Source organism: Microchirus variegatus (assembly GCF_963457635.1).
Source record: "Microchirus variegatus genome assembly, chromosome: 11".
In the NCBI taxonomy this organism is placed as follows: Eukaryota; Metazoa; Chordata; class Actinopteri; order Pleuronectiformes; family Soleidae; genus Microchirus; species Microchirus variegatus.
In genome coordinates this window covers 16,828,611-16,853,627 of record NC_139812.1, presented here as the reverse complement: position 1 = coordinate 16,853,627, position 25,017 = coordinate 16,828,611, and the positions used below count along the sequence as shown (strand labels likewise).

At 40.8% G+C, this 25,017-nt stretch overlaps 2 protein-coding genes across 2 annotated transcripts; both read right to left on the bottom strand.

Moving 5' to 3' along the window:
- Positions 1-1,584: 1,584 nt before the first annotated feature.
- tmem87b (transmembrane protein 87B) lies at positions 1,585-9,994 on the bottom strand (the record flags this gene model as incomplete). Its single annotated transcript, XM_083897554.1, is given in 20 exon segments — positions 1,585-3,011; positions 4,227-4,257; positions 4,354-4,406; positions 4,540-4,610; positions 4,712-4,785; positions 4,864-4,976; positions 5,066-5,124; positions 5,223-5,320; positions 6,159-6,165; positions 6,168-6,240; positions 6,879-6,972; positions 7,054-7,153; positions 7,231-7,414; positions 7,507-7,568; positions 7,657-7,828; positions 7,920-7,973; positions 8,059-8,193; positions 8,274-8,365; positions 8,454-8,514; positions 9,839-9,994. Coding segments are annotated over 20 exon segments (1,731 nt in total). The 3' UTR covers positions 1,585-2,969.
- Positions 9,995-11,422: 1,428 nt separating this feature from the next.
- Positions 11,423-23,847, bottom strand: mertka (c-mer proto-oncogene tyrosine kinase a). The gene is made up of 19 exons (XM_083897889.1): positions 23,668-23,847; positions 22,640-22,937; positions 22,449-22,546; positions 22,190-22,363; positions 19,145-19,231; positions 18,944-19,059; positions 18,664-18,853; positions 17,976-18,121; positions 16,193-16,328; positions 15,716-15,866; positions 14,871-14,959; positions 14,668-14,763; positions 14,494-14,574; positions 14,307-14,399; positions 14,091-14,209; positions 13,903-14,012; positions 13,652-13,811; positions 12,868-13,004; positions 11,423-12,065 (listed from the first exon to the last, which is right to left on the bottom strand). Exons 1-19 carry the CDS (start codon positions 23,753-23,755, stop codon positions 11,615-11,617), a joined length of 2,820 nt encoding a protein of 939 aa, XP_083754015.1. The 5' UTR covers positions 23,756-23,847; the 3' UTR covers positions 11,423-11,614.
- Between the last annotated feature and the right edge of the window lie 1,170 nt (positions 23,848-25,017).

The following is a 25,017-nucleotide window of genomic DNA, read 5'->3' as shown; positions in this document are numbered from 1 at the left end:
GTGCAGTGCCCCGTAGAAAGTATGTATTCCTATAGTGGGAGGAGCTGAAGAAGATTTTCCAGTTATGGTAATGCTAACATAATACAAACATTGTGCAACCTTATTAGGCACAACGCAAATGTTTTCATTTTCGATTAGCATTAGCGTAGCTAGCTGTTTTGTGACCGTCAGCCACGCCAGTGGTCGCTAGCTTGCAGCTGGGTTTGCCAAGTTTGCCGCAAAGTAGTAGCATGCTAATGCAAAAATAAATATGTGCTCGAGTATTGGTGAATGGACACCTCGTCGTTTCAGTATAACACCATGTTCTGCGGTGAACCGTGTGAAAATGTCTCACCCACCATGAGGACAGCCTCTTCACTCCACCTCCCCGCTACAGACAGCACAGCTGCTGCTGATGAGCCGCTGCCTGCCTGGTGTAGCTCGATAAATGAGCTAAAATTACGGTCAGCGAGATATGCCCGTCACAGACACAACTTGCTCTATAGATAGATAGGCACAAACTGTAAAAGTGGTGTTTTATTGACAAAACATGATATGAAGTAATGTTGTAGCTCACACACACAATATGGTAACTGTTGTTCACTATTAAAGGTACCACATGTAAGAATGTGGCCAAATACAGTTACTACATTCAAATTCAAAATACCGAGGTCTTTTAGGTTTCGTTTTCTGACGTAACTGGCAACCCGTGGTTGCTCGGCAGCTGAGACTCTACTGACTGCAATGATTGATAGACGGCCGTAGGTGGCGCCACATGCCAAAACATGATTTCAAAACATAAACATGATTTGCAGTCTGCAAAATATTTTGGCTGTACTATTGTTTTTAGTGAGTTCAGTATGTCATATGAACATTATTCCTGAGTCTCTGTGACATATTAGGAGGATTTTATGGCCAGTTGCTTTAGATTTATTATATAATGCACCTTTAAACTGAAAAAGCTGCTGTGATAACCACTCAAAGCTGCTTTACACTAGTTTTGCCATCTATTACACATCTTTCATGTCTATTCACACACTGCTGGCACAGCCATCAGGAGCAACATTAACTGTCTCGCCCAAGGACACATGTAACCCACCATCTCACTCACTCCAAATGTTATTCGAGTAGTTTATTCACTGAGGGCTTCTGTCTTGAAAATAAACGTCTGGGCGTTGTTCAAAGGCTTTCTGATTTTCATTATTCATCACAATTTCCCCCTCACAATAGCCCATTCATTCATTCATTCAGCAGATCCAACCACTCAAATCTCATATTTGCAAGACAGCTTAAAAACCAGACATGGAATCGAGAGTAAAATGTGCAGTGTAGTTTTTTTTTCTTTTATTGCCAATACTGGAAATAATAAACCAGGAAACAAACATTCTCCCGGATTTATTTCATAATTCTTTTAGAGTGTACAAACTTCCAGAGAAGGAAGAAAAAAAAAAAAAAAAAACCGAGAACCATCGGTTACAAAAAAGGTTTCAACCCAGTTCTTCATGACACTCGTGAAAAGTAGAAAAGTAAAATTATCCAGACACTGCTCCACCTCTGGAATTATGAAATAACAGGAATGAGCCACAACCCATCTGTACAAATAATCAAAGGTCCTCTGCAGGTGTCTGCAGCTTTATATAACAGAGGGACAGCCTGCCATTGTAAACACAATTATTCCAATTTTCCAACCAAAAGAAAGTGACAGTATAAACCCATTCATATGATTAGCTTGTGCTAACCACTTTTTTTTCTTCTACTGTGTTATCATAACATGGGATGACATGTACAGATGACCTGCCGTTACATTTACTTAGAAGACAATGTCAGTGTTCCAACAACAAAAAAAACTTATTAAGACTTTAAAACCATGACTGTTACTAGAGTGTCTCTGAAACCAACACAACGATTTCATTGGCAAAGAAAGAAAACACTTTAAAGAAATAAAACATTGTGAGACTGTTCAGGATCCAGGTTATTAAAATAATAATAATAATAATGGAATCACACCATGTAAACACGCACCTCAACAACTTGTAAGTACACTTGAAAAAAACAAATAAATAATAACAAAATCACATCGCTCTATCATGTCAACGTACAAACGTACAGTATATTGCCCCTTATTTTAGAAGACACAAAACCAGATCCCCAAACACACACACACATACAGTAGATTCACAACATGACGGCAAACCCCGATTCTCAATTCAAATTGTACAACTCTCCAGTTTATAAATTCATCTCACACACATACACACCAACACTGACAACATCAGGTAGTTTCAATCCACACGGGACAGCAACTTTTACGCTTCCTGCACGGACGACCTCGCACAACGAATACATGTAGGCACAGCTAAGATCTTCAAAGTGCATGTGAGCATCCGAGTGAATTTCTGCAACTCTAACTTTATGTAATTAAGACATTAATCAACAGTCTTTCTCATCTGGCTACAGAATTAGCTTAAATAAACAATTCTTAGTGTTAAGTGGGGAAAATGCCTTTTAATTGTTTTCCCCCATAGGAAATTGTTCTTCAAAACAACCAATAATAATATATATACCCCCCAAATAAAGGATGTGCGTGTACATTTGAAAGTACAGTACATGCATACATGTGGTCCATACTTCTCAGATAAATTAAATTCACAATCAGAATAATAGAAATAAATACAGCAAATAGAGCAATTTAAAAAAATATGAAACGTTCTCTTTGGAAAGAAAGCCTCACAAGTGATCGAATCAGAAAAATAATGTGTGAACTGGTCGATGTGAAATGACAAGTCTTTTTCTTGTAGAAGAAGTTGAGGAAATGAACAGGGGTCTTCCTAAACTGTGACCTGCACCACCTTGCAGAGGAGCACACATTCTGGAGGATCCTGTGGAAAGCTTAACGTCACCCGACTGGAAATCTTGGAGAAAAACCCTGGTGCAGAGTCTTCAGAGGGACTTCTGCTGTGTTCTCCAGCCACCACATGCACATTTTTACCTCACTCCAGCTTCGACATCTCGTATTTCGTTGTCATGATTTCCTGAGGAGAAATATGCAAAAGTAGGAAATTTAGACAGGGAAACCAGAAAAAAAAAGTGATTTTTTGTTACTACATAGACCACGTGTGTCAAACTCAAGGCCCGGGGGCCAGATTTGGCCCGTCACGTCATTTTATGTGGCCCTTGAGTGATTAATTGGTCTTAAAAATCTGTGTTAAAATAGGTCTATGCTGCTTTAAGGCGGCATTTCACACAATGCACAGCGATTGTGTTACCTGCAAAGTGAAGGCATCCCTCCACTAGATCGCAGTGTATCATTGTATATGCATCATGCGACGAGTGAAATTAAGATTGAGACTGTGATCGCAGCAGAATGTGTTCACGAAAGCCACAACCAAAAACGTGTGGCAGTGAAAGACCAGATACAGACTTTTAAAACTGTTAGTTTGTCAAGAAACACCATCGCGGACCGGGTTACATCTATAATGCATCATATTTGTAACTTGAATAAGTCATAAATACAGTTATTTAGCAATATGTTACCTTTAGTTTACATTATATTTGGTTACATTTATTCTGTATGACAGTTATCTGGCCCTTTGAGGGTAATGAGTTTGACACCCCCGACATAGACTGTGCTTTAATATGGACGTCCAAGACGTTGGTTAGCCACCAGAGGGCAACTCTGAATGGAAGTCAAATAAAAATAAGCCTAATTCTCATTTGATTTATAACATCAGTAAACATTTTCCTTATGAGATAACAGATTCAAAATTATGAAGGGAAATAGCACATACGAGTGGACACCACTGTGATTGACAGCTGGTATGGTCTTAAGGCCTCAAAAATGGGATTTTGTCTTGCAACCAAAAGATGACGTCCAGTTTACTGTATTTTACCGTTTCATATAGAAATAAAGACAAAAACGAGCTGTTCATTTCTCAATGGCGTGACTGAAAACTGGCTCCGGCTGTTATGCCCTTATTTTAAGAAAGAAACTCTTGTAAAAGCAGTCTTAAATTCATTAATTAGGGCATGATGTCATGCTAAACACTATATAAAACTTGAGCATCCTCTCCAGCTGATAGAAGGAAATAAAGAAAAAAACATGTGATTGGATAACAAATAAAACTCTTCTCAACACTACAGCACATTTAGGAGCTGGGTGAAAAAAGTGAGCTATAACTGACTCTGGCTAAAGTAACATGTTGTGTGTGAATCCCGTTTTGCTGATTACACACCAATGTAATTCCTACCTCATCTGAGTCAAGCAGGACTGGTAAAGCTCTGTGAGGACAAAAGAAATAACACATTAAAATCACATGTCTTATTCAACAAAATTAGCAGGTTAATATAAAAAAATCAATGTGACATGATGCTTACACGTCGGTAAGGGAGGTGGGAATGTTATCCTCCACCCACTTCAAGTCCTCCTCCTGGACAAGCAGAAACAACATTTAGCAACAAAGAAAGAAAGAAAACACTGCCATCTGCTGAAAGACGGTGCACATGCAACTACCGTCATATACTCGCTTTTGAGAAACAAAGGTGTGCAGTTGTGTTACGTACTGGGTTTGTATCTATGAGCCTCGCTGTGCCATTTGACTCACTTTTACTTGCTCTCAATTTAATACCATCAGCTGTGGATTAAAAAACAAACAAACAAGAAAGGTGATTAACCAACACAAATATTAGCAGTGTTTTGGATAAAGGTAGAACATTTTTACAACGTAAATCGTACCAATGTTTGTCGAGGCGACGAACTCCTCGATCTCCTCATCGTCAGAGTCATCGATGAGAGGTGTAAAAGCGTACCTGCAGACAGTGAGTTAACTGATTCATTATTCATTAAGTGCCAGAGAGGAAAATGTTAAACTTAACAGTCCTTAATACATGTCTTGCCTTTGGTTGTTGGCAGACGGCCTCCATAAGAACATGATGACGAGCAGGACGATGGAGAACAAGAACCTCCAGAAAGCATCTTCCACCCACAGCTCAATCCAATCCTGTAGACAAACACACGATTATTAATGACACACAAACCTTTAAATTGTACTATTTCTTTTGTTTTATGAACATGCTAAATTATACTCACAGACTGGCAGTCTGCAAGGCGAAATTTTTTTGCTGTCCAACCCATGAAAACGATGGAAGCTGGAGGAAACGAAAAACGCTGTTATTTATAGACACTCTTCTGTGTGTGTGTACAGAGTGTGATGTATAGTTAAATTGTGCAGTTGGGTGTCACTTACCAATCACAGCAAACAGCAGTGTGTTTGTAAAGTGTCTGTACAGGGACAACTTGACAGGGTTTCTCCTTAGCTTCAGGGTCTTGATGGTTTGTGCCAGGCTGACAAAGATGTTAGTGGCAGTCAAGGAAAACATGTGGCAGACATTGGATATAGTGTGATCGGTGACACCTGTGCTTTTCCTACTATAACGTGTCAAACAAGCAGAAACTTTAGTGGGATCCATCTGCCAATTCATACAACTGTTTTCTCCTGAAACTGCAAAACGTAGCACTCTGTTGACTCAGCTGAGTCTGCACCTTTTACTAGGAGATGGAAGCACATGTTAATAATATAAATATGCTTACAGATTGTAAATGTAACTAACATTGTAAATAAATGCAATGTATTCATAAGATTTCATCTATAGATGCAAACTGTCCATGTCAGCTGAGATTGGCACAGCTCCCCCCGTGTGACCCTCATGTGGAGGATCAAGTGGTAGAAGATGGATGGATGGATCTATAGATGCAGGTGCATTCAGATGCTACTTAATTAAAAGGTCAGAAACTATTTTCTGCTTGCTGTTTGAACAGGAACACTTCTAAAAGGGTTGTGGTTGAGCATGCAATCACTATTGCCCATTCAAGACCAGAATAGTCCATTAATAGCAACATAGCAAAATGCTGGAAAGAAGAATATGGGAAATATCAACGGCAGGAAAACCACCAACCAGAAGAAAAATCAGTGGTTATCCGACTCAGCAAAAGACTAGGAGGATTGATGCAAAGCGGTTTCCACTGCAAAGCAAACTTGCACTTTAACTTTTCTTTCACTGTGAAAGATCTTGGAAGGGAATAAGACGAGTGCAGATCAAATGATCCTGGATCTACCATGGGCACGCGTTGAAGGAGGCAAGGAGCAGAGAGAAACCACATAAGGAAAAGGTTGTAGGTGCACTAAAGGATATCCACCAGCATAGAGAGGAGTCAAGCAGAGCCAGAGGAATGTTGGCCAGCAGGGCCAAGTCAGAGTCTTTCGCCTAGAGGGGAGGACAGAGCAGGACCAGAGGACACAAGGAGGTGACAGATGAGGGGAAAATCCCAGAGAGCATGGATCATGAAAAAAGGGGGCAGCACGGAAAGTATAAAGAACCATTTACCAAAGTGCAAAGAGGGGAAAACAAACAATCGTACAATTCACTATCAGTACAATCAGACTCGTTTGTCATTATTGGTGCTGCTGACGAGTGGACACAGGTAGGATATGAACCAGATGGCACCGGAGTCAAACACAGCCAGAGAAATTTCAGTAATGAGAGCGTAGCCATTGTCTCTACCCTTTTTTTTGCCCATCAAAAAAATAAGGAAAATACAAACCGTTAAGTTTAGTTACAAACACAATGACAAAAAAAAATATCACAGAAACGTGATACTGTTGATTAACTCTCTTTTCAAGAAAAAGTGCTGACATAATCAGAGATGTTTATATATATATATATATACACACACACACACACACACACACACACACACACATACACATATATATATATATATATATATATATATATTTACATTATATTCCTCTCCTTAAATTCAAATGTTAGTATTGTTTAGTTCTCATGACTGTTGGTCAGATTAAATAATACTATTCAAATCTTAACTTCTAACGACTTACCCCAGTAATCCTCAGGACACCTTCGATGCTAGCAAAAGCAAAGTAGAGCACGCCGAGTCCCACCACTCTGTGCATGACTGTCCCCAGTCGAGGCCTATAACAAAAAGGGGATGATGTTAGTTGCCTTTTTTTAAATAACCGAAATTGTATCTCGTATCTTTGTGTGCAGACATACTTCACGATGCCATATCCAAGACTGACAATGATGACCAGCAAACGAGCCAAAGTCCTCTTGAGGGCGGAGACCAGCTCAGCAAAGATCAACAAACCTGACGCTAAAGGCAACAGAAACTGTCATAAAAACATCATAAAAATGGCCCAAACATTTTTGAGATGATTTGTTCACGCTCACAAGCAGAGCCGACGGTATTGGTGTTTTCATATTCAGCGCAGAAGACGGCCATCTCCACCATCCCGAGGAATATGACCCCCGCTATCCAGAACTGGATCCTCAGCAGATCCTTCCAGTAGCACGCCGCCCAGACGAACCACAGCAGGGCGTATAGAATGTACATGATGCACATCACCATGTAGAACTATAAAAACAAAAAGGAAGATTAGATAGAAATCCAATCAAATCATTTCTCAAAATCTGACTTTTGTTCGACAAGATTCTGTGAGCACTTACGATCATGAGAGGCCATTCTGTGATGGAAATGTAGCCGTGGCTGCCTTTCATCACGACAGTGACTGGAAAGCAAAATCCAGACAGTAAAACAAGTCAGGGTGATAACAAACACAGGTGCTTATGACACTATTACGACTTAAAAACTCTCACCTGTCAAATTCCAGTTAACCTCCTGTTTATTGGGCAGAAACTTGACAACCAGCAGGTAAGGCCCGTCCTTCCATGTGGTGGCTATGACATTGTCTCTGATTTTCACACTGCTGTTCTTCGCGGTGCTGCTGCTGTCTTCTTCTTCAGTAATCCACCTGATATAATTTGGATCCTGCAGTATCACGAATAATAACACACTGTTTATGACTTTACAAAAAATTCATTGAATACTATGTACAACAGAGCATCTTTTGTTTTCTTACCTGCACTTTGCCATCGACAGGTGGAACAACTTGACGCGGTTCCGCCTTGGCTTTCTGAAAAACACATTACTGGATATTGTGATAAAGAACGATGGTAATAGATCACACATGTGAGACTAGAGTAATGAAACAAACCTACTTTGAGCATTGGGAAAGAGCGCATTACACTGTTACACTTCATGGGACTGTACACATGTTCAATGTACTCTCCTTGTCCAAGGGGATTTGGATCCAGGCTCTCTCCACGACTCAAAGGCGTTCTCTCATACATTTCCTGCAGGACATGACGGCCACAAATCAGCATTCACAAAAGTCCAAGTCTAGCCAGATGTGCCACATTGCCTTTGTTCTCACCTCTATATTAGTGAATTCATTGTGACAGGGGTAGTATTTTAAAAACCAGTGAATTGTGAAGGTCATTTCCTCCGGACAGCCAAAAGAAACAACTAAACAACAACAACAAAAAAGATATTCAGCACATGGGACATCACCTTCTCGCAATAGATCATGGGCATATTTTCCACATCATCTTACCTTTTAGTTCAATATCAGTGTCGTTATACATGGATTTCCTTAACAGCAGTGGCCTGGAAATCTGTGGGAATTGTAAACAAGGTTTATGAGTTGGAGTCCATCTTTTTTTTTATTAAAAAAAGATACAATTGGACTGATGGGACTGTTTGGGTGTGATGGAGGCTCAGTGGTTAGGATGTGTCTTGAGTTCAATCCCAATTAGGCTGAGCTATTACTGTGTTTTAGCAAAGAGGGAAAGGCTCAAGGACGTTTGGATCAGGTGAAATGGAAACTTAAATACTATCCATGGGTGCATTTCTGTCTGTCTGTCTGTGTGTCTGAGTTCAGTGTCGGGCTGAACAATATGGGGAACATATCCAATTGTGAGAAGATATGGGTCAAAGTTCACTTTACTTAACTTAAAGATATGAAGTCTTTCCAACATGTATGAGCTATGTTTTGAGAAAGGCAGCTTGGTTTGTCTTTTTAAATAGTTTTAAAAACCATTATACAATAAATGATTGATTGTTCAGTTTTAGTTTCAATGTCTGACAAATGACCTCACCAGGTTTCACTCTGCCTCTGCGTGCACCTAACAGAACACATCAGAACAGGGCCACCAGGACACCCGAGACTTCTCACTATTTAAATTATTAATCGAGGCTTTCTAATTCGTTCTTGGGTCCAGTCTGGGAGTCCAGTCTACATGAGTGAATAACATGATTGTAAATAATCTTTCATGGTTTGTTTTCTAGGGATGGGATTCGGTATCGGCCAATATCGGTCCAATACTGGTTAAAATCAATGGATAGGATATTGGACAGATAAAAATGTAAAATCAGAGACAATCCAAAAAGCAAGTCTAACACATGCTTCACTATGCACAGACTGTAAAAATGTAATTAAATAATATTAATAATCATAATTTAAGCCTAATCATGTTTGGGCTGTTTATTTCTTATTTTTACGAGAACAATAACAATATAGAGACATAGTTGGAGAATGACTGGCACAAATGTGTTGATAACATAGTTATCGTTCATAAATGGTCTAAAATGACTCTATCGGTCGAATAACGGTATCGGTAGATACTCTAAATTACTAAATTAGTGATATCGGTAGGACAAGTGGTATCGTCCCATCTCTAGTGTTTTCATGTCATGATTCAGGTTTTTGGAAATTACATTAATACACATATTCCACTGGGCGCAGTTTTAACAAAGCAGGTTTTTTTTTCTGTCCTATAATTCCTATCAATATTAAGGAAACAAAGCCGAACTCACGCAGGACAGTTGACACGACTGTCAGCTGATAGCGAGCTAGCATAACAAAGCTAACGCAGCTAGCATTAGCTCGCCGGTGCTGTGGCTGTCCAGCAGGTCAGATTTGATCAGGAACATACTCACATTTTCTACTGTGATTCTCCACAGGCCCCTTTCTGGAGCTGCAAGAGCCGCGTGTATGGTGTTGAGGAACATAACACAGATGATGAGCCCTCCCCACGGATACAAAACTCCTTTGCTCGGACAGATCCACGTCCTCATCCCGACCGCGGCAGCCATGTTCTTTGTAGTGTGTAACCGTTTCCTGCAGGGGGCGTCATGAACAGCTGGAGGAGGAAGGAGCGACGTGTTTATCCTTTGTTCTCAAAATGAGGTACGTGTACCAGCAGTGGAACGCGAGCTTCCTCTGGTGGTACTTGGAGGAGTGCATAGGGAATGAAACAAAACATACAAAAACATAAATTAAATTATAATAATTAGAGTAGGAGGAGGAGGATAGGAGAGCATATTAGCTTATCGGGAATCAATCTGCCTCCTGTGAAAAGTCCTTTGCTCTCCCTATTTATACCACTGTATTTTAACGTTGGTGATAATATTTTCTAGGTGCTACTATCAAAAACATTTGATAAAGACTGCTATAGATAGATTTTAGTTGATTTAAAGCTGACATCAACGTCAACGTTAATGCACGACGCTTTTCCATGACTACTGACCGGAAAAAGACACGCGTGACGTCATGTTTCCGTGACTCCGGATTGTTAAAATTAGTCTGTAAAGGAACGCTAAACTTTAAAAAACAGAGGCACACATACGCAGTTACACAGGTACGCTGGTTATTTGTAACGCTGCTCTTTTCGTTTAATAAACAGACCGCTCCAGTTCCACTGTAGGTGTGCTAACGGCGCTAATTCAGCTAACGGAGCTAACTGGTAAACGGTGCCTGGACTCCGGTGTCGCAGCACGTAAACATGCACGTCTTTTTCCGGTCAGTCGTCATGGAAACGTGTCATGCGTTAACACGCGTTAACCTTTTACAAAGTGCTAGTTGTGCCTCATTAGGACCGGATTAATAAGTATTGGTCTCATACGGTCCTAAAGAGGAACAAATACCCACCAGACGTTTGCTGACACAGGACAAGTAGATCACTGTGAGTTCATCCTTCCATCCACGTAGAGACAAACAACCATCCACTCTTACACTCACACCTACGGTTAATTTAGAGTGTCTAATTTGCCTAATCCCCAAACCTGTATGTTTTTGGACTGTGGGAGGAAACTGGAGAACCCAGAGAAAACCCACTCACATAATGGGAAGAACATGCAAACTCCATGGAGAAAGACCCTTGTTCTGACCGACCTGGGTCTTCTGACTGCAAAGAAAAGAGTGCTGACCACTACGTCAACCGTGTGGCCCTTCACTGAGTCATCACACTTTTCAACTTCCTCGGCATGTCAGACAGACAACTGAGAAAAGCAGTTTTTTAGTGACCTGTTTTGAAAAATATGTTTCAAACCCAATGGGTTTGGAATATTTCCTCACCACTATAACTACCATAGTGATCAAAGGTTAGTGAATAGCTTTGAAAGGAGTCAATAAATGAGTCGTATGCATATAAAATCACTTTATAAACATTCTGTACATTTTTTTGTATTTACAAGATAAAATTTCTGTTTCACAGTTCAATGTATTTTAAGCTTATCGGATCATGTTCATTAAAACAGACATTTCTAACACTGATGTATCGGCTGTCCAAGTAAGGCACAAGCTGCTTAAATAAGAACACTATAGTCCACATTAGAAAACATCCAGGTGCTCCCAGTGTAAAAAGGCAACATGTTTAGTACTGACGCATTATGCTGGCAGTTTTATTACAGTTTTGAACTTCTGGGTACCAATCATTACAGCAGGCGAGACGTATCGCATGAGCTGTGCACCATCACTGTCACGTCACTGACCATATCGCCATTTGCTTGACCTGAACTATCGCTCGACAAAAGAGGAGTGTCCGCTGCAGGAGACCTCAGAGAAGGGTCAGAGGAGATTACCACCACATAACGATCCTCGTCATCCTCATCCTCCAGGCCCTCGTGAATGTCCACAGTGACGACGGCATTTTCCGCTGCCCGTTGGCTGCAGGAAGGGGAGGAGCTGAACACAGGATGTCCAGCATGAGGTTGAGTTTCCCCGTCAGGGTCGTCTTCGGGAAAGCTGGTGTTAATATAAATGATATCGTCCCTGCTGGAAGACTCTGGGAGCTTTTCGGTGAGCTTGTCCAACACTTCTCGAAGTTGGGTGAAGACGGGTCGGTCCAGTGGATCTGCCCTCCAGCAGCTGTACATGATCTCGTATCTGGGTGCAGGTAAATAAAGGCGATATTTATGACATCTTGTTTTTTTGCAAAGAGTTAAGACCAATCCTTTAACCCCTTAATGCCTGACTATATTTCCAATTATATAAAAAAATTAAAGTGTGTTTTTGTGCTTTCTAGCAGATGCTTAAGTAAGTGGAGATTGTTAATTTTAACATAGCACACACAATAGATGATGCAAATTTGCGACATCAGGCATTTAAGGAATCTCCTCCCCTGGAGCTCCAGGGAGTCTCCTGCCCGGACACACCCTGTTATTATTCGTATACAGTCATTATTACCAGATGTCACCAATTTGCGACAATAACTTCCACAGTTTCAGTCACATGTAGTCTATTCTGATGAATTAGCAGCAACCAATAAACTGGTATCTATATTTTCCTTAGCACAACTTTCCTCAAATTTGGTGAATTTCCCAACATTAGCCACTTTCAACAACTGGATTACACCGCGACTGCTAGATGGCAGCAAAGCGCTTCCAAATACGATCCTTGGTATGTGTGGATTATACATCAAGTGGGATACATAAGCCACCTCAGCTGAATTCATACCAGCAGATTATCCGTCAAATATCACAGTAGATGGCAGCAGTGAGTAAAGTTTTTGGGACTAACTGTTGTTGTTTTTTAGGATGAAAGTCTAAACAGGAGAACTGAAAACATAATGTTATTTTGCTGAAGCTTAACCATGAACTTTGCTAAAACACAGAGGAAGAAAAGAGGGAGTGGAAAATACCAGAGGTTGTTTCGTATTTGTATCATGTCCAGAGGAGACAATACTCACAGCTCATCCAAACAGTCTGCTGGTTGTTTCAGTCTGTGTCCTTCCACAAGGTAGTCGTAAATCTCATGGTTTGGGATGCCAGGGTAGGGAGTCATGCCTCGTGTAGCAATTTCCCACATGGTAACACCAAATGCCCACTGCAAGACGTAGCATATAAAGTTTAATTGATATTGCATCATAAAGTAAAAAAAAAAAAGTACACCATATGACACAATCTGTGATTTGTTACTCAGAAATACAATTCACTTAACATCATTGTGAATGAGCGTCACCATAAAGGTTGTATGTATTTCCCTTAACCTTGAAAAATCCAGTCCATATTTTCAATAATGGGAATAAACGCTTTGGATACACAAATTCGGTCTTTTTTGTCAACAATACAAAAGACGATTAGACACTTGATTTAAATGGAGGTTAATCTTCAATATTTAGGCTCCCAGAAATGCAAAGGAATGTTGAAGGCTTACGCCACAACAGAACAAATGATGTGTGAACGACTCTAAACAAATCTAAACCACACCCTCAGAAAGAAGGCCGAGTAAATAAAGCTGATTAAAGTCAGCAGACTGTACAAATGTCAAATTAAAGCCATATTAAAATTCTTCTTTCAGTGACTGCACTTTGCTTTATAGTGAACGTCGTTACTGGAATAGGCACAATGTTTTTTTTTTTTATGGTGAACCTGTCTTTTCTGTCACGTGTGTGTGATGCATTCCCATTTTTTGCATACCATGACCAAAGAGCGACAGTTGCAGAAGACGCCGGAGCAGATGGAAGTACTTACCACGTCACTTTTTACGGTGAAAACTCTGTCAGCGAGACTCTCTACCGCTATCCATTTCACAGGCATCTTGGCTATTCTGCCTTGTCTGTAATAATCTCCGCTGTAGATCTTCTTGGATAACCCAAAGTCTGCTACACACACCGTCATATCGTCGCGCAGCCTGTAAGACAGTGTAAGGAACATATTTGATATAAAACAGGAACATACAATCAGATGAAGAGTTAATTAAAAGGGATTTTGTTGTGACCTACATGCAGTTGCGAGCCGCCAGGTCACGGTGTAGGAAGTTGCGCCCACTGAGATACTCCATACCCAAAGCAATGTCAACCATGAACTTTAGGAGTGTCTGGGTGGGCAAAAACTGTTGCAAAAACAATTATGAGTTAATATTATTAAGTCTAATTATAATACATATTTCATTGTTTGGACTAAATCTTACCATTGGACTCTCTCCAAGGCGCGAGCGGAGAAGGAAGCTATGCAGATCTCCATATTTCATGAATGGCAGAATGACCATGGGCTTGGGAAAATGTCCTGAGCCGACTTCCAAGCACACACCTAAAGAGGAAGTCAGCGCACATGACATGAAGTGAGAACATGAAAATGAAAACGGACCAGGGAACAAAACAAGAGTAGCGTGGTTCTAAAGTATCACCGAGCAGTCTGATGACATTAGGGTGGTTGAAGTCTTTCATGCAGGCCGCCTCGTTCAGGAACTCCTCAATCTCCCTTTGAGAGAAGCTGTCCACTGTCGGAGGAAAGACAAGAAAGTCAAACATATTATGTTTGTCAACTTTCTTTAGAGTTGATCAAAGAATCCTTTTTGCTGATGAAAACTCTACATTTCATTGTCTTGACAGCAACTTTTTCCGATGTCCCATCCGGTTGTCTTAGATGTCCCTCCATCACTGAGCCAAATTCACCTAATAAATCAAACCAGATCATTGATAATTATATTATTATGTGCTGTCATTGTACTGATACTAATATGGAAGTGAATGTGTCTGTTTGCTCACCCTCTCCAAGAATCTTCCCTATCAAGAGCAGGCTCCTCATGACCATCACGTCCTGAAGTTTGGCCTGGAGTTCATCGCTAACACCAAGGTTCCCAACTGCAGACAGTTAAGTATGACTCGTTATTTCATTACTGTGCTTTAAACAAGATAACATAGATAGAGTCTATTATGATATATCTCGCTCATCCAGTGCAAGAACATACGCGTGACTCCTATGACTGATCGATTGTAGGATCTTTGGGGTTTGTATTGTACAACAGGCTGCGGCTTCTCTCCAGCTCCAAACACTTGCCTGCAGGGGGAGACATTGAAAATCAAGGGTCAGAACATTCAGAATGTTTGCTGCTCCCTTTGCCTGGAATGAACTAGAGAAATATTTGAAACTTCAAGGCTTGGTCTCACTGAATGTTCTTTGGAGACCTCACCTCTGTCTATAGACGTCTCTCTGATTTATGGGGTTGTTATGATTGGGTCAGGTTTAGTTGATCGTTTTATACTTTTATAGTATGTATAAGTGCTGACTGTCTGTTGTTTGTAACTGTGCTGCTGCCTGTCTTGTCCAGGACACACAGAATGAATAATCCTTTCACTAGTCTTTACACATGCTGACATTTAACTGAAGAGTTTGTCATAGTAGGACAGCCCTCTGAGTTGTTTCTTTCCTGAATGGGTTCAGATACTGCTTTCCTATCTGAGCAGTAGCCTGTGACACATTCCTGTCCATATCCTGAAAGGCGAGTCTGAGTCACAGACTATAATAATGAATTCCAGAGATTTTACAGGTGGTTGCCGTGTGTTTCTGCAGCTGCACACTTAAAACATGGGGGTGATGATTAAGAGGATGTGAAGGCAGTTTATGAACATAAGTGTTTGTCTCACTGCTGCAGATGGATTACTCAGCAAACCCCACTGGGTAAAAACTTTTATGTTTTTTAAATCAGAGAGCGGAAAAACTGGTGACAAACGCTGCGCTCTGCAGCAATTTGAAAAATAAGACGCTTGGTAATTCTATCAACAAAGGTGGAAGGGGAAAGAGAAATCATCATACCCAAGCCAAGAGTCAGAGGTCCGGTTGTGTACACAGATACCAGCCCAGAGGATAATAAGCAGGAGACAGAAGCTACACACCACCCCCAGCACAACATAGACAGAGTCTGGAACCCCAGTGTCCGGGCTGGACGACGGGGACACCACTGATTCTGAGACAGAGGGAGGAAGTTTAGATATGGAAAAGCTGCCATTTCAATAGAAAACTGCGTATTTCACTGCAGTCACTTTCAGCAAGACGGCTTAATCTGGCACTCATTTGTTCACTTGTAGTTGTTTTTGTTATCGCGGTAAAATGCCCTAATTAGCAAAAAAAAACGTCAAAGCAACATGGCTAAGAATGCTGTAAAAAATGCTTTATGGATTCATAGGGCATGTTATTATGTTATATAACAGTAAAACTGCTGTACATTGTCCAGGTGATAAAGTCGACAGTTCCCAGATGAGGCTCACTAGATAGATCACTAGAGCAACTTACTGTCCTCTGGCACAAACAGCCAGACTCGTGGGCTGACCATGCCGCTTCCTGCCTGCGTGCAAGCAGCGACTTCCACACTGTAGGTTGTGTTGAACTCCAGCACCGGTACAAAGACCATGGTGTTGTAACTGTGGATCTGAAATAAAAGCACAACACATATAATTTAAATGTGTCTATCACTGGGCACCTGATAATCCTCAAGAATGGGAGCTTTGCATGTTGCTCCCTTTTTTTCAATACACCATAATTTAAATATACATATTGTAGGATGATTTATTACGGAAAATATTAAATGTTTCCCCTTTTTCACTTCAAGGAACCATAATTTCATATAACTTAGTGGATGACACCTTTTTGTCTGGAGAATCCCCAATTTCACGTATACTTGGAATTTATATATATATAATGAAAGTACAAAAAAAAAAAAGGAAGGAGACAAACTCTCTGTATAAGTTCAAATGCCGCATGAGAGGGGGAGCATGTGACAGACACAGTCCTGTATTTCACAACAGCACACGGTAGCATCTGGTGTTCCTGTCCCCCTCACTAATGTGCTGACAGTCTGACAGAGAATGCTGAATCCATGATTAACAGTCTGTCACGTCTGCAGCACCCAACAAAAGACGGCACGTGGATGAACGCGCTCACAACCGCACGAGCTCAACACATTTTTTTTGGAAAATGACCTCAAATACAAAAAAAAAGGATGACGGCATCAACACTTCAAAGTCCAAATTCATTTATCTGATTATTTTCTTAGTAATGAATCCTACATTTATACTTCAGTGACTATTTAGGGGCACGTGATTCCCAGAACTCATTGCTAATATTAACCATATCTTTGTATGTAATGACATCACTGACTATGGTCTGTCTGTGGCACACAGCCCATTGTATTCATATTTTATTGACTCTGTGATGACTCAGGGCCATTTGCTGAATGAAGAAAAACACTGATGACTACCCTTCACACCATCACCTTCCTTGGAATACTACGCACTCAGGAAGGACGGGAAGCCCTCTATTGTATTAGAGAGTGCTAATACACTAACCGAGGTATGACTACGCACAAGCAGCATCATGGAACAATGCCAAGGACATTTAATACAAACAAAATAGTTTGCCATAAACTTCGGCGTTGCTATCTATGCATGTATATGTACTTCATGTTCCACGACTTGCCCTGTTATGTTACTTATTGAGAGTGGTAATGGTGTTGATCACAGATAATAGGGAAGCTGACCTTTGGTTCTGTAGGCAGGACAAAGGGAGGATCACATTTTTCAAATTCACAATATTTTTTTTGCCAAGACTCATTCTTTTCGTATTTGTCATGCATTAGTAACTGTTATGAAAAAGTTTCATAAAACTGGAAACAACAACATGTCAACTGTTAAATTTACACAACACACAACATTTTACCCCACTTTTGATGTGATGTATTGTCATCTACAATACTAAATGAAATTATTTTTTACTTTTCAATAGCTTTAACAGTTTTGTTTCATTGTCAGTGAGGCTCAAAGGGGATTACTATATGTACTCTATACTCTAAGCAAGTGTATTTCAATAACATTAACCTCTCTGTTCACTCTCTTTACATCATATCACATCAATAATTTATTGTGATGCAAACTGAACTGAAACTGAATCTTTCTCCTGTCATATCAGCACATAGTGCATTTGACAGTAGTAGAGTAACTAGGGTAACTATACGTGTATACGTGCCTAAGAAGGCAAAGTTGACATAAATACTAATACTTTCTGTTTCTGGCGAACTCACTTTTTTCTCTTGTGTGCCGTGTCTGACGATGACATCATAACCGCGCAGAACGCCATTTATCTTATCCTCCGGAGGAGGCTTCCACCTGATCAGCAGCCATGACTCATTCCGCTGTATGGTGACGTTTCGGGGATAAAGTGAAGGCACTGGGAATATGAGAAGAAACATGAAACGTAATCGAGAGCCAGTGACAACATCTCTGATAAGATGTGTCAAACCTATGAAACAAAAATGAAAGCAGAAATCTTTGGAATGTGGTCACTTCCAGGCACAGCATATCATATCTGTCAACTAAAATATCTCATGATGACTTAGGGAAGGAAACTGAAGTCAGTTCCACCCAGTGAGGACTTTGTGTTTTCTCAGGGAGGTCACTCCCATTTCCTATGTGACCCCGCAGGAAAACAACAGAGATTTAGTGGATATGACTTTCTTCTGAAGGGGACCAACCATGAGCAGAGCAGGTAGTTGCACAATGTGCTTAAATTCTGCTTATTATAGATTGCGCCTGCATGGAGGCTTACATTCTGCATGGGAAAGTAGGCTAATTACATAGGCTACCTCCTGAAACCCAAACAAGGTTTTGCAATAAAGACACAAAGGAAAGAGCACAACAGGGAGAGTAAATACATAACATTCTCCTGAACCCAAACAACAACATTCAACCATCCAAGCTTCTCACACACACCTCCTTCTGTGGTGCCGCTCTGGATCCACAAGCTGAAAGGAGAGGCTCCCACTTCGTTGCTGCAGGAAACGCTCATGTTGTATGACGTCATAGCTTTGAGGCCGGGGACTTCACACTGGAACGGCGGCGCGGTGATGTTGATGAACCTGGTGGTCATCACTTCCCCCTTCCGCCGACTCACTTCTTTAACCTTCGACAGAGCAAACGAAAGAGCGACGGCGATCAGTTGAGGGACATTGAACAGCTCGGGCCACCGCTTGTGTGGAAATGTGAGGCTCACCCTGATGTGGCATTTGGTCAGTGGAGAGAAGCCATCGTGACCAGGTCTCCAGCTCAATATCAACTTATTGGACTGGGTTTCCACCACAGTAACGTTAGACACAGGACTGGGAAGCACTAGAAAACACACCACAAAACCATTATTAGCCCCTTGATATGACTGAATATGGTCAGAGTGGGATGACGGGAAGACAAGTCTTACTTTTGATGTTGATACTCGCTTCTCTGGACGTGGAGACGCCCTTGTCGTTGTGGGCTTCACAGCTGAACTGCGTGTACTTGTCCACGCCTGCATTAGACACATGGGAGAGGTCAGTGTTGCACTATGTTGTTTGAGTTCAAAACAACCAGTTCTGAAGGTCATCATAGCAATAAATGTTTTGGCAACTAAACATCCACGCAGGTGTTATTTTACTTTTGCAGTGGGGAGAAAAAGTACCAATCAGGAGGACACAAGAACTTGTTCTACTTTTTGTACAAACTAACTGATTTCTCTAAGTGTCAAAGGTAAGTCTGAGGCCTCAAGAGAGAAACAAAAATGAAATTGGTGCAAACAGTCGGGGATGACACACTTCTTTGTTTTAGTATCTCAAAGGTTCACATACTTCCTCAAACAGTTAAGATCAAATTGAGTCTTTCCACTGTCCACGTCCTGTCATAACAATCCTTTTGCAACGGTCTTTTTCACCAGAACAACACAATTCCCATCTTTCAACAGTCACAGATCTAACCCATTTCGGAATAGGACCGCGAGAGCTGCTAGATAATGTCCCTTTTGTGCTCCGGTTTCCAAGTGTCTCTGTCTCGGAAACCATTCCACAAAAGCCAAACACAGAGCAGCCTGTGAGCGACGACTGAAACCAACTTGGGATGTTTTGCTTACATTCTACAGAATATCACAAGCTCATTAAGCTTATCTTCATCAGCTTGGGAGGTTTGTACAAAGACAGAGACGCATCGGATTGAATCGTTCTGCTGACTTCGTGCCAACAACATACGTCTGTGTTTTGAAAAGTCTGCTCAAGTTGAAACATTGCTACATACATACATATATATATATATATATATATATATATATATATATATATATATATAGCTGAGTGTGTTGTTTCCTCTTTGTGGCCAAGATTCTGCCAGACATTATGGATTCCTGTGGTGACATGTTTTCATGGTGAAAATAAGAATAACAGTGTCCACAAACCATTTCTCCAATTATACCTGCAACATAATATGTTGCATAAATTCAGTATTTTCCACTCATAACCAAGAGCTTCAAGAAAAGTATTTATATGAAGTCAAAGAGGAAATGGCTCATTTAAAACACAAGTTTATCAAAGTTATATACTTTTGGGAAATGAGGAAGGATTCAAATTTCTGCGTTCCCTGTACTTAGGAAGTATATGATGCATAATGCAATAACAACAACAACAGAGGGGAAGAAAATAGCTGGGTTGGACTCTCAAATGGAAACATCATAAACGATGGAGGGATTCAATAAATGCAGAGCAGAAAATCGGGGTTGGAACAACCGAATGTATAACGTGGAAGTGGTGCAGTGTAGATCCAGCGGCCTGTAATTATCAGGTCTGGGAGAGTTCCAGCTCGCTGAGCTGCCTCAAACGTCGTCCGTGTTATTTTCCATTTTTTATTTTTGGGCTGCGACTACAGCCATAGATCACAACTCACACACTAAGAATTTTCACTTTACTCCGTCTGTTTATTTTGCACGTTCAACCGTGAACCTTGCGCATACTTTATCACTATAAACCGACAGATCATCTCCTGTATCCTGAGAAAGATAAATAACGCAGCGCTGCCAAGAACGCTGATCCAAATCAAGCCCACATCAACGTCTGTATATCTTCAGTAAACACATTATGCGTTATGTGATTTCGAGCCGGTAACAACCCTAAAACAATTACTGACCACTGTGCAAATCCAAAACACTCTGCTAATTAACTAAAAGTTGCCATGGACTCATAGTAGGCATGAGTTTTGTAAAAGAGTGGGTTTGCACAGTTTTTATTGTGCCAGTGTTTGGTCCTGCAGAGCTGTGGTAGACTGCAGGCTGCCTGCCTCTGTGTCCAGCCCCTCCCCGTTGGGCAGTGGGCCGTTCTGTGAATAAGGTCTTTGTCCTCTGGGTCAACCCCCGAACGGTCTCTCTGTGCATTCTCATACTCAGGCCCAGGTCCTTGCACATGCAGGCAGGGCCAAAACACAGCTCTATAAACCTTTAACCCTGTCAGTTTTTTGGTCGTGTCTCCACTCAAAGACTTGCAGCGGCACAGCTTAGCCTGCGGCAAGCTAAAGATGAAGGGTTAGAGCACTGAGAGCAGAGAGGTTATGCTTCTAATGACAAATGTTTGCTCTTTGTGATGGGGCTTCAGTTGTACTTTAAAAGCAGCAATTCAGAACGTTGTTTCAGCTGCAGTTGCCAGATTTTCCTGGAAACTACACTAGCTGATTGTTTCACCTGCAAGTTATTAAAACAGCATAAACAGCACTTATTTCTCTCTATTAATGAAGCGGTCTGCTGATATTGACACAAGTTGGATTAAAATGTATCGTGGAACTCTCTTTTAGACTTTCCTTTTTTAGATTTCATGCAAAGTTGTTCCCAGTGCTGGAGTAGCAATTATTCCACTAAGGCTAAACCTGTATTTAGAGGACATGTAGTGGACCAGCCTACAGGAGAGCCTGCTCTGTCTCTGAACTGCCCTGTGATTGGTCGAATCCTCCTGTTGCACTGCAGAATGAGCTGTGAGGCTGTAAACAGAGCCTATAAGCGGTGTAAAAGTGTCATTTGCTCTCTCGGATCACTTGATTTGCACAATGCTGGAAGGTTATTATGGAACTGTTCATTAATAACACCTAAAGAATCCGACCTTCTGTACCTTAAAGTGCTTGTTTGCTTTATTTTAGCTCATCGGAGCAGGAGACCCCAATAGCTCTGGCCACGGTTATAAATGCCACTGCAGTATCCAGGATACGGATGCTGAGGCAGCAGAGACGAGGCAGGGAATTAACAATTTGCAGAGAAATTACACTTCTTTTTTGGAAGTTCTCACCATCTCAGAAGGAAGCAGGAAACAAGCGGGAAGGAGGGCAGCTGTTACAGATGACTGCGACAAACATAGGCTGTACTGTACGTGTGAGAGGAAAAGGGTGACTGTGTGTGTGTGTGTGTGTGTGTATGTGTGGGGGTGTGTGTGGGGGTGTGTGTGTGTGTGTGGTGTTCGTGTCTCACCTGACACAGACAAGGTGCTGGAGGAGTTATGTAAGTCGTCACTGACAGGTAATCCATTGTGGAGCCAGCGGATCCAAACGGGGTCTGGGGGTCCTACGGCCTCACAGGTCAGCGTGAAAGGTGTATTTCTTGTCACGTTCCTTTCCTCGGGTTGACGAATAAACGTCGGCAGACCTGCGGGAAGATGCGAGGCGTGAAAGTGTCGGGGGGGGGATGAGGAAGAGGAAGATCCCTTTGTACGTGTCATACTTAAACTCACCATTGACCTCCACAAAAATTGGTTGAGACTCTACAAGTGTGTTGCCAATGCTGAGTCTGCAGCGATACTCCCCAGCATCCAGTCTCTGCACTTTGATGCTGCAACAAAGAACACAAGAAAATGCCATTCTGTATGTGTAACCATATATTTAATTCTTTTTTTTTTACATGTTATTATCAAGCTGTACACACCTGACAGTGGAGAGGAGAGTTGTAACCCCGTCTGTGATCGTCTGAAGTTCATTGATTACGACCTGGCCGTTTGCCGTCAGGTCCTGGCCATTCTTCATCCAGATGATGGTGGGCTCCAGCCTGGCATCCGGGATGTCAATCGAGCAATTGAACTTGGTCTCGTGGCCCTCGGAGAGCTGGATGGAGCTGACGGTGGGCTTGAAGTGCAACTGTCTCAGCTGATCGGGGCTCAGGTAATACCGCGGAACACGAGCTGGTATCAAAATCGGATCTGACGTCCTGGTCCTAGAGTGCTGGGCTGCTTCCAGAGGGAGACGTTTATGTTATGGCAAACTGACAAACACATCTGAGTGAAAGATACATCTGCCATACAGATCTGAGAGTGGTATCAATCTTCTCATCTCGAGAACTTTCAGCTGGTTGCATTTTCACTGCACACAGTTATTATTCTCCACCAGTCATATTACTACGTGTGAATGACCTTGTTATCCACAAACACAGAATGCATAACATGGGCTGGATTAATGTAAATATTAAAGCAAATAACATATAAAATAATAATAAAAGCAAAAAGAAGTAATATTTAAAAAGGAACTTAAGTTGAGAACTAAAACAGATTATTTTCATTTGTATAATAGTTTATTTATCCAGTTTTTATTTTTATTTATACACTTGTTTAAAAAGAAATTGGGAAGCAGCAGTTAATGACTTATATATTAATATATATATAAATATAGTAATTAAAGTTATGCATTAATATAACATTTTGTTATTGCGTTTGTTATTGTAACGCTCCTGAACTGTGGTGCTTATTTATTCTACTGCCAACAACATTTTATATGACGTTTAGAATAAAAGAAAACACATTCAGGAGTAGTTTTCCCCCCTAAAATGTGTAGGACTGTTATTGTGAGTATGTAAATAAACGCCTTTACGCTCCACATCAGCAGAAAGTTAAGATTTAAAACACAAATACTGTAAATACCAAATCAAAGAAAAATACCAGGGGGACAAAAACAAACACTGACCGCTGACTGGATTCCTCGTTAAAAAGACAAAAGTCGTTGCAGAGAGAAAAAGTCCAAACCAGCCTGGAGTTGACCTGTTCTTTGCCATGACCACCACCACCAACAGCAGCAGTATCAGACCTGCGGAGCTCCGCGTCCTGAAAAACGTCCGCTTCTTCTTTATTTCCACGCAGCCACATTAAAAGCCCACATCACCCACACGAAGAGCGGCTCCGTCGCATAAACTACACTGAGCGCTGTTGTTGTTCGACCGAGGTTTCATGAAGAGTTCAGTTCACCTTTTTCTCCACGCGTCACAGGAGGCAGCAGCATCCACTCCACGGAGGCGGGACTTAAAGAGAGAGGAATGTGGAGAGAGAATGAGAGAAACACCAAAACAGTCATAAAATAACAAATGTGTTTGTGATAACACACACAAATATCTCTTAGTGACTGTGTTTGTATTTTTAATTTTATTTTAAGTTTCTCTATAATAAAAAAATTTTCATGACAACAGAAAACATGGCACCTTACAAATATTACATAATCATAACAAACATCATATATGTAGAATATGTATCCTACTAACACATTTATTTTATTGACAAGATCCCTCAAAGACATTTTACAAATAATACAAAATAAAAGCCCTGGAGCAGTTTAGTTGAGTAACTCCTCCACCCAGTGGTCAGTTTTGGATACAGATCATTTTTTAAAATTATTATTATTATTTTTTTTTACATAACCTGAAATGCTATGTCAAAGAAAGTACACTACGGGTCAAAAGTGTGGGGTCACCTATACAATCTGTTTGTGTTTTCCACTAAAAGTCACACTTTTATTCATCAAAAGAGTTGCAAAACGAATCGAAAATATAGTCATTGACATTGACAAGATTAGAAATAATGATTTCTATTCAAAATAATAATCCGTGCTATCGTCAAAGAAACAGCAAAACTGTTTTCAGCTGTGCTAACATCATTGCACAAGGGTTTTCTAATCATCCAATAGCCTTCTAACGCGATTAGCAAACACAATGTACCATTAGAACAGTGGAGAGATGGTTGCTGGAAATGGACCTATACACCTATCTATAGAGGTTAGGTTCAGCTAGAATGGTCGTTTACCACATTAACAATGTATAGTGTCTTTCTGATTCATTTAATGTTATATTCATTGAAAAAAGTGCTTTCCTTCAAAAATAAGCATGTTTCCAAGTGATCCAAAACTTTTGACTGGTAGTGTAGCATAACTACGGCATAATCCCAGTTTTAAATATCTATAATTTACTTCTGACTAGTCATGATTCCAGGAGAACTGAAAATATATTGAACTGGAGTTATGACTAGTCAGAATTCATTGCAAATATCT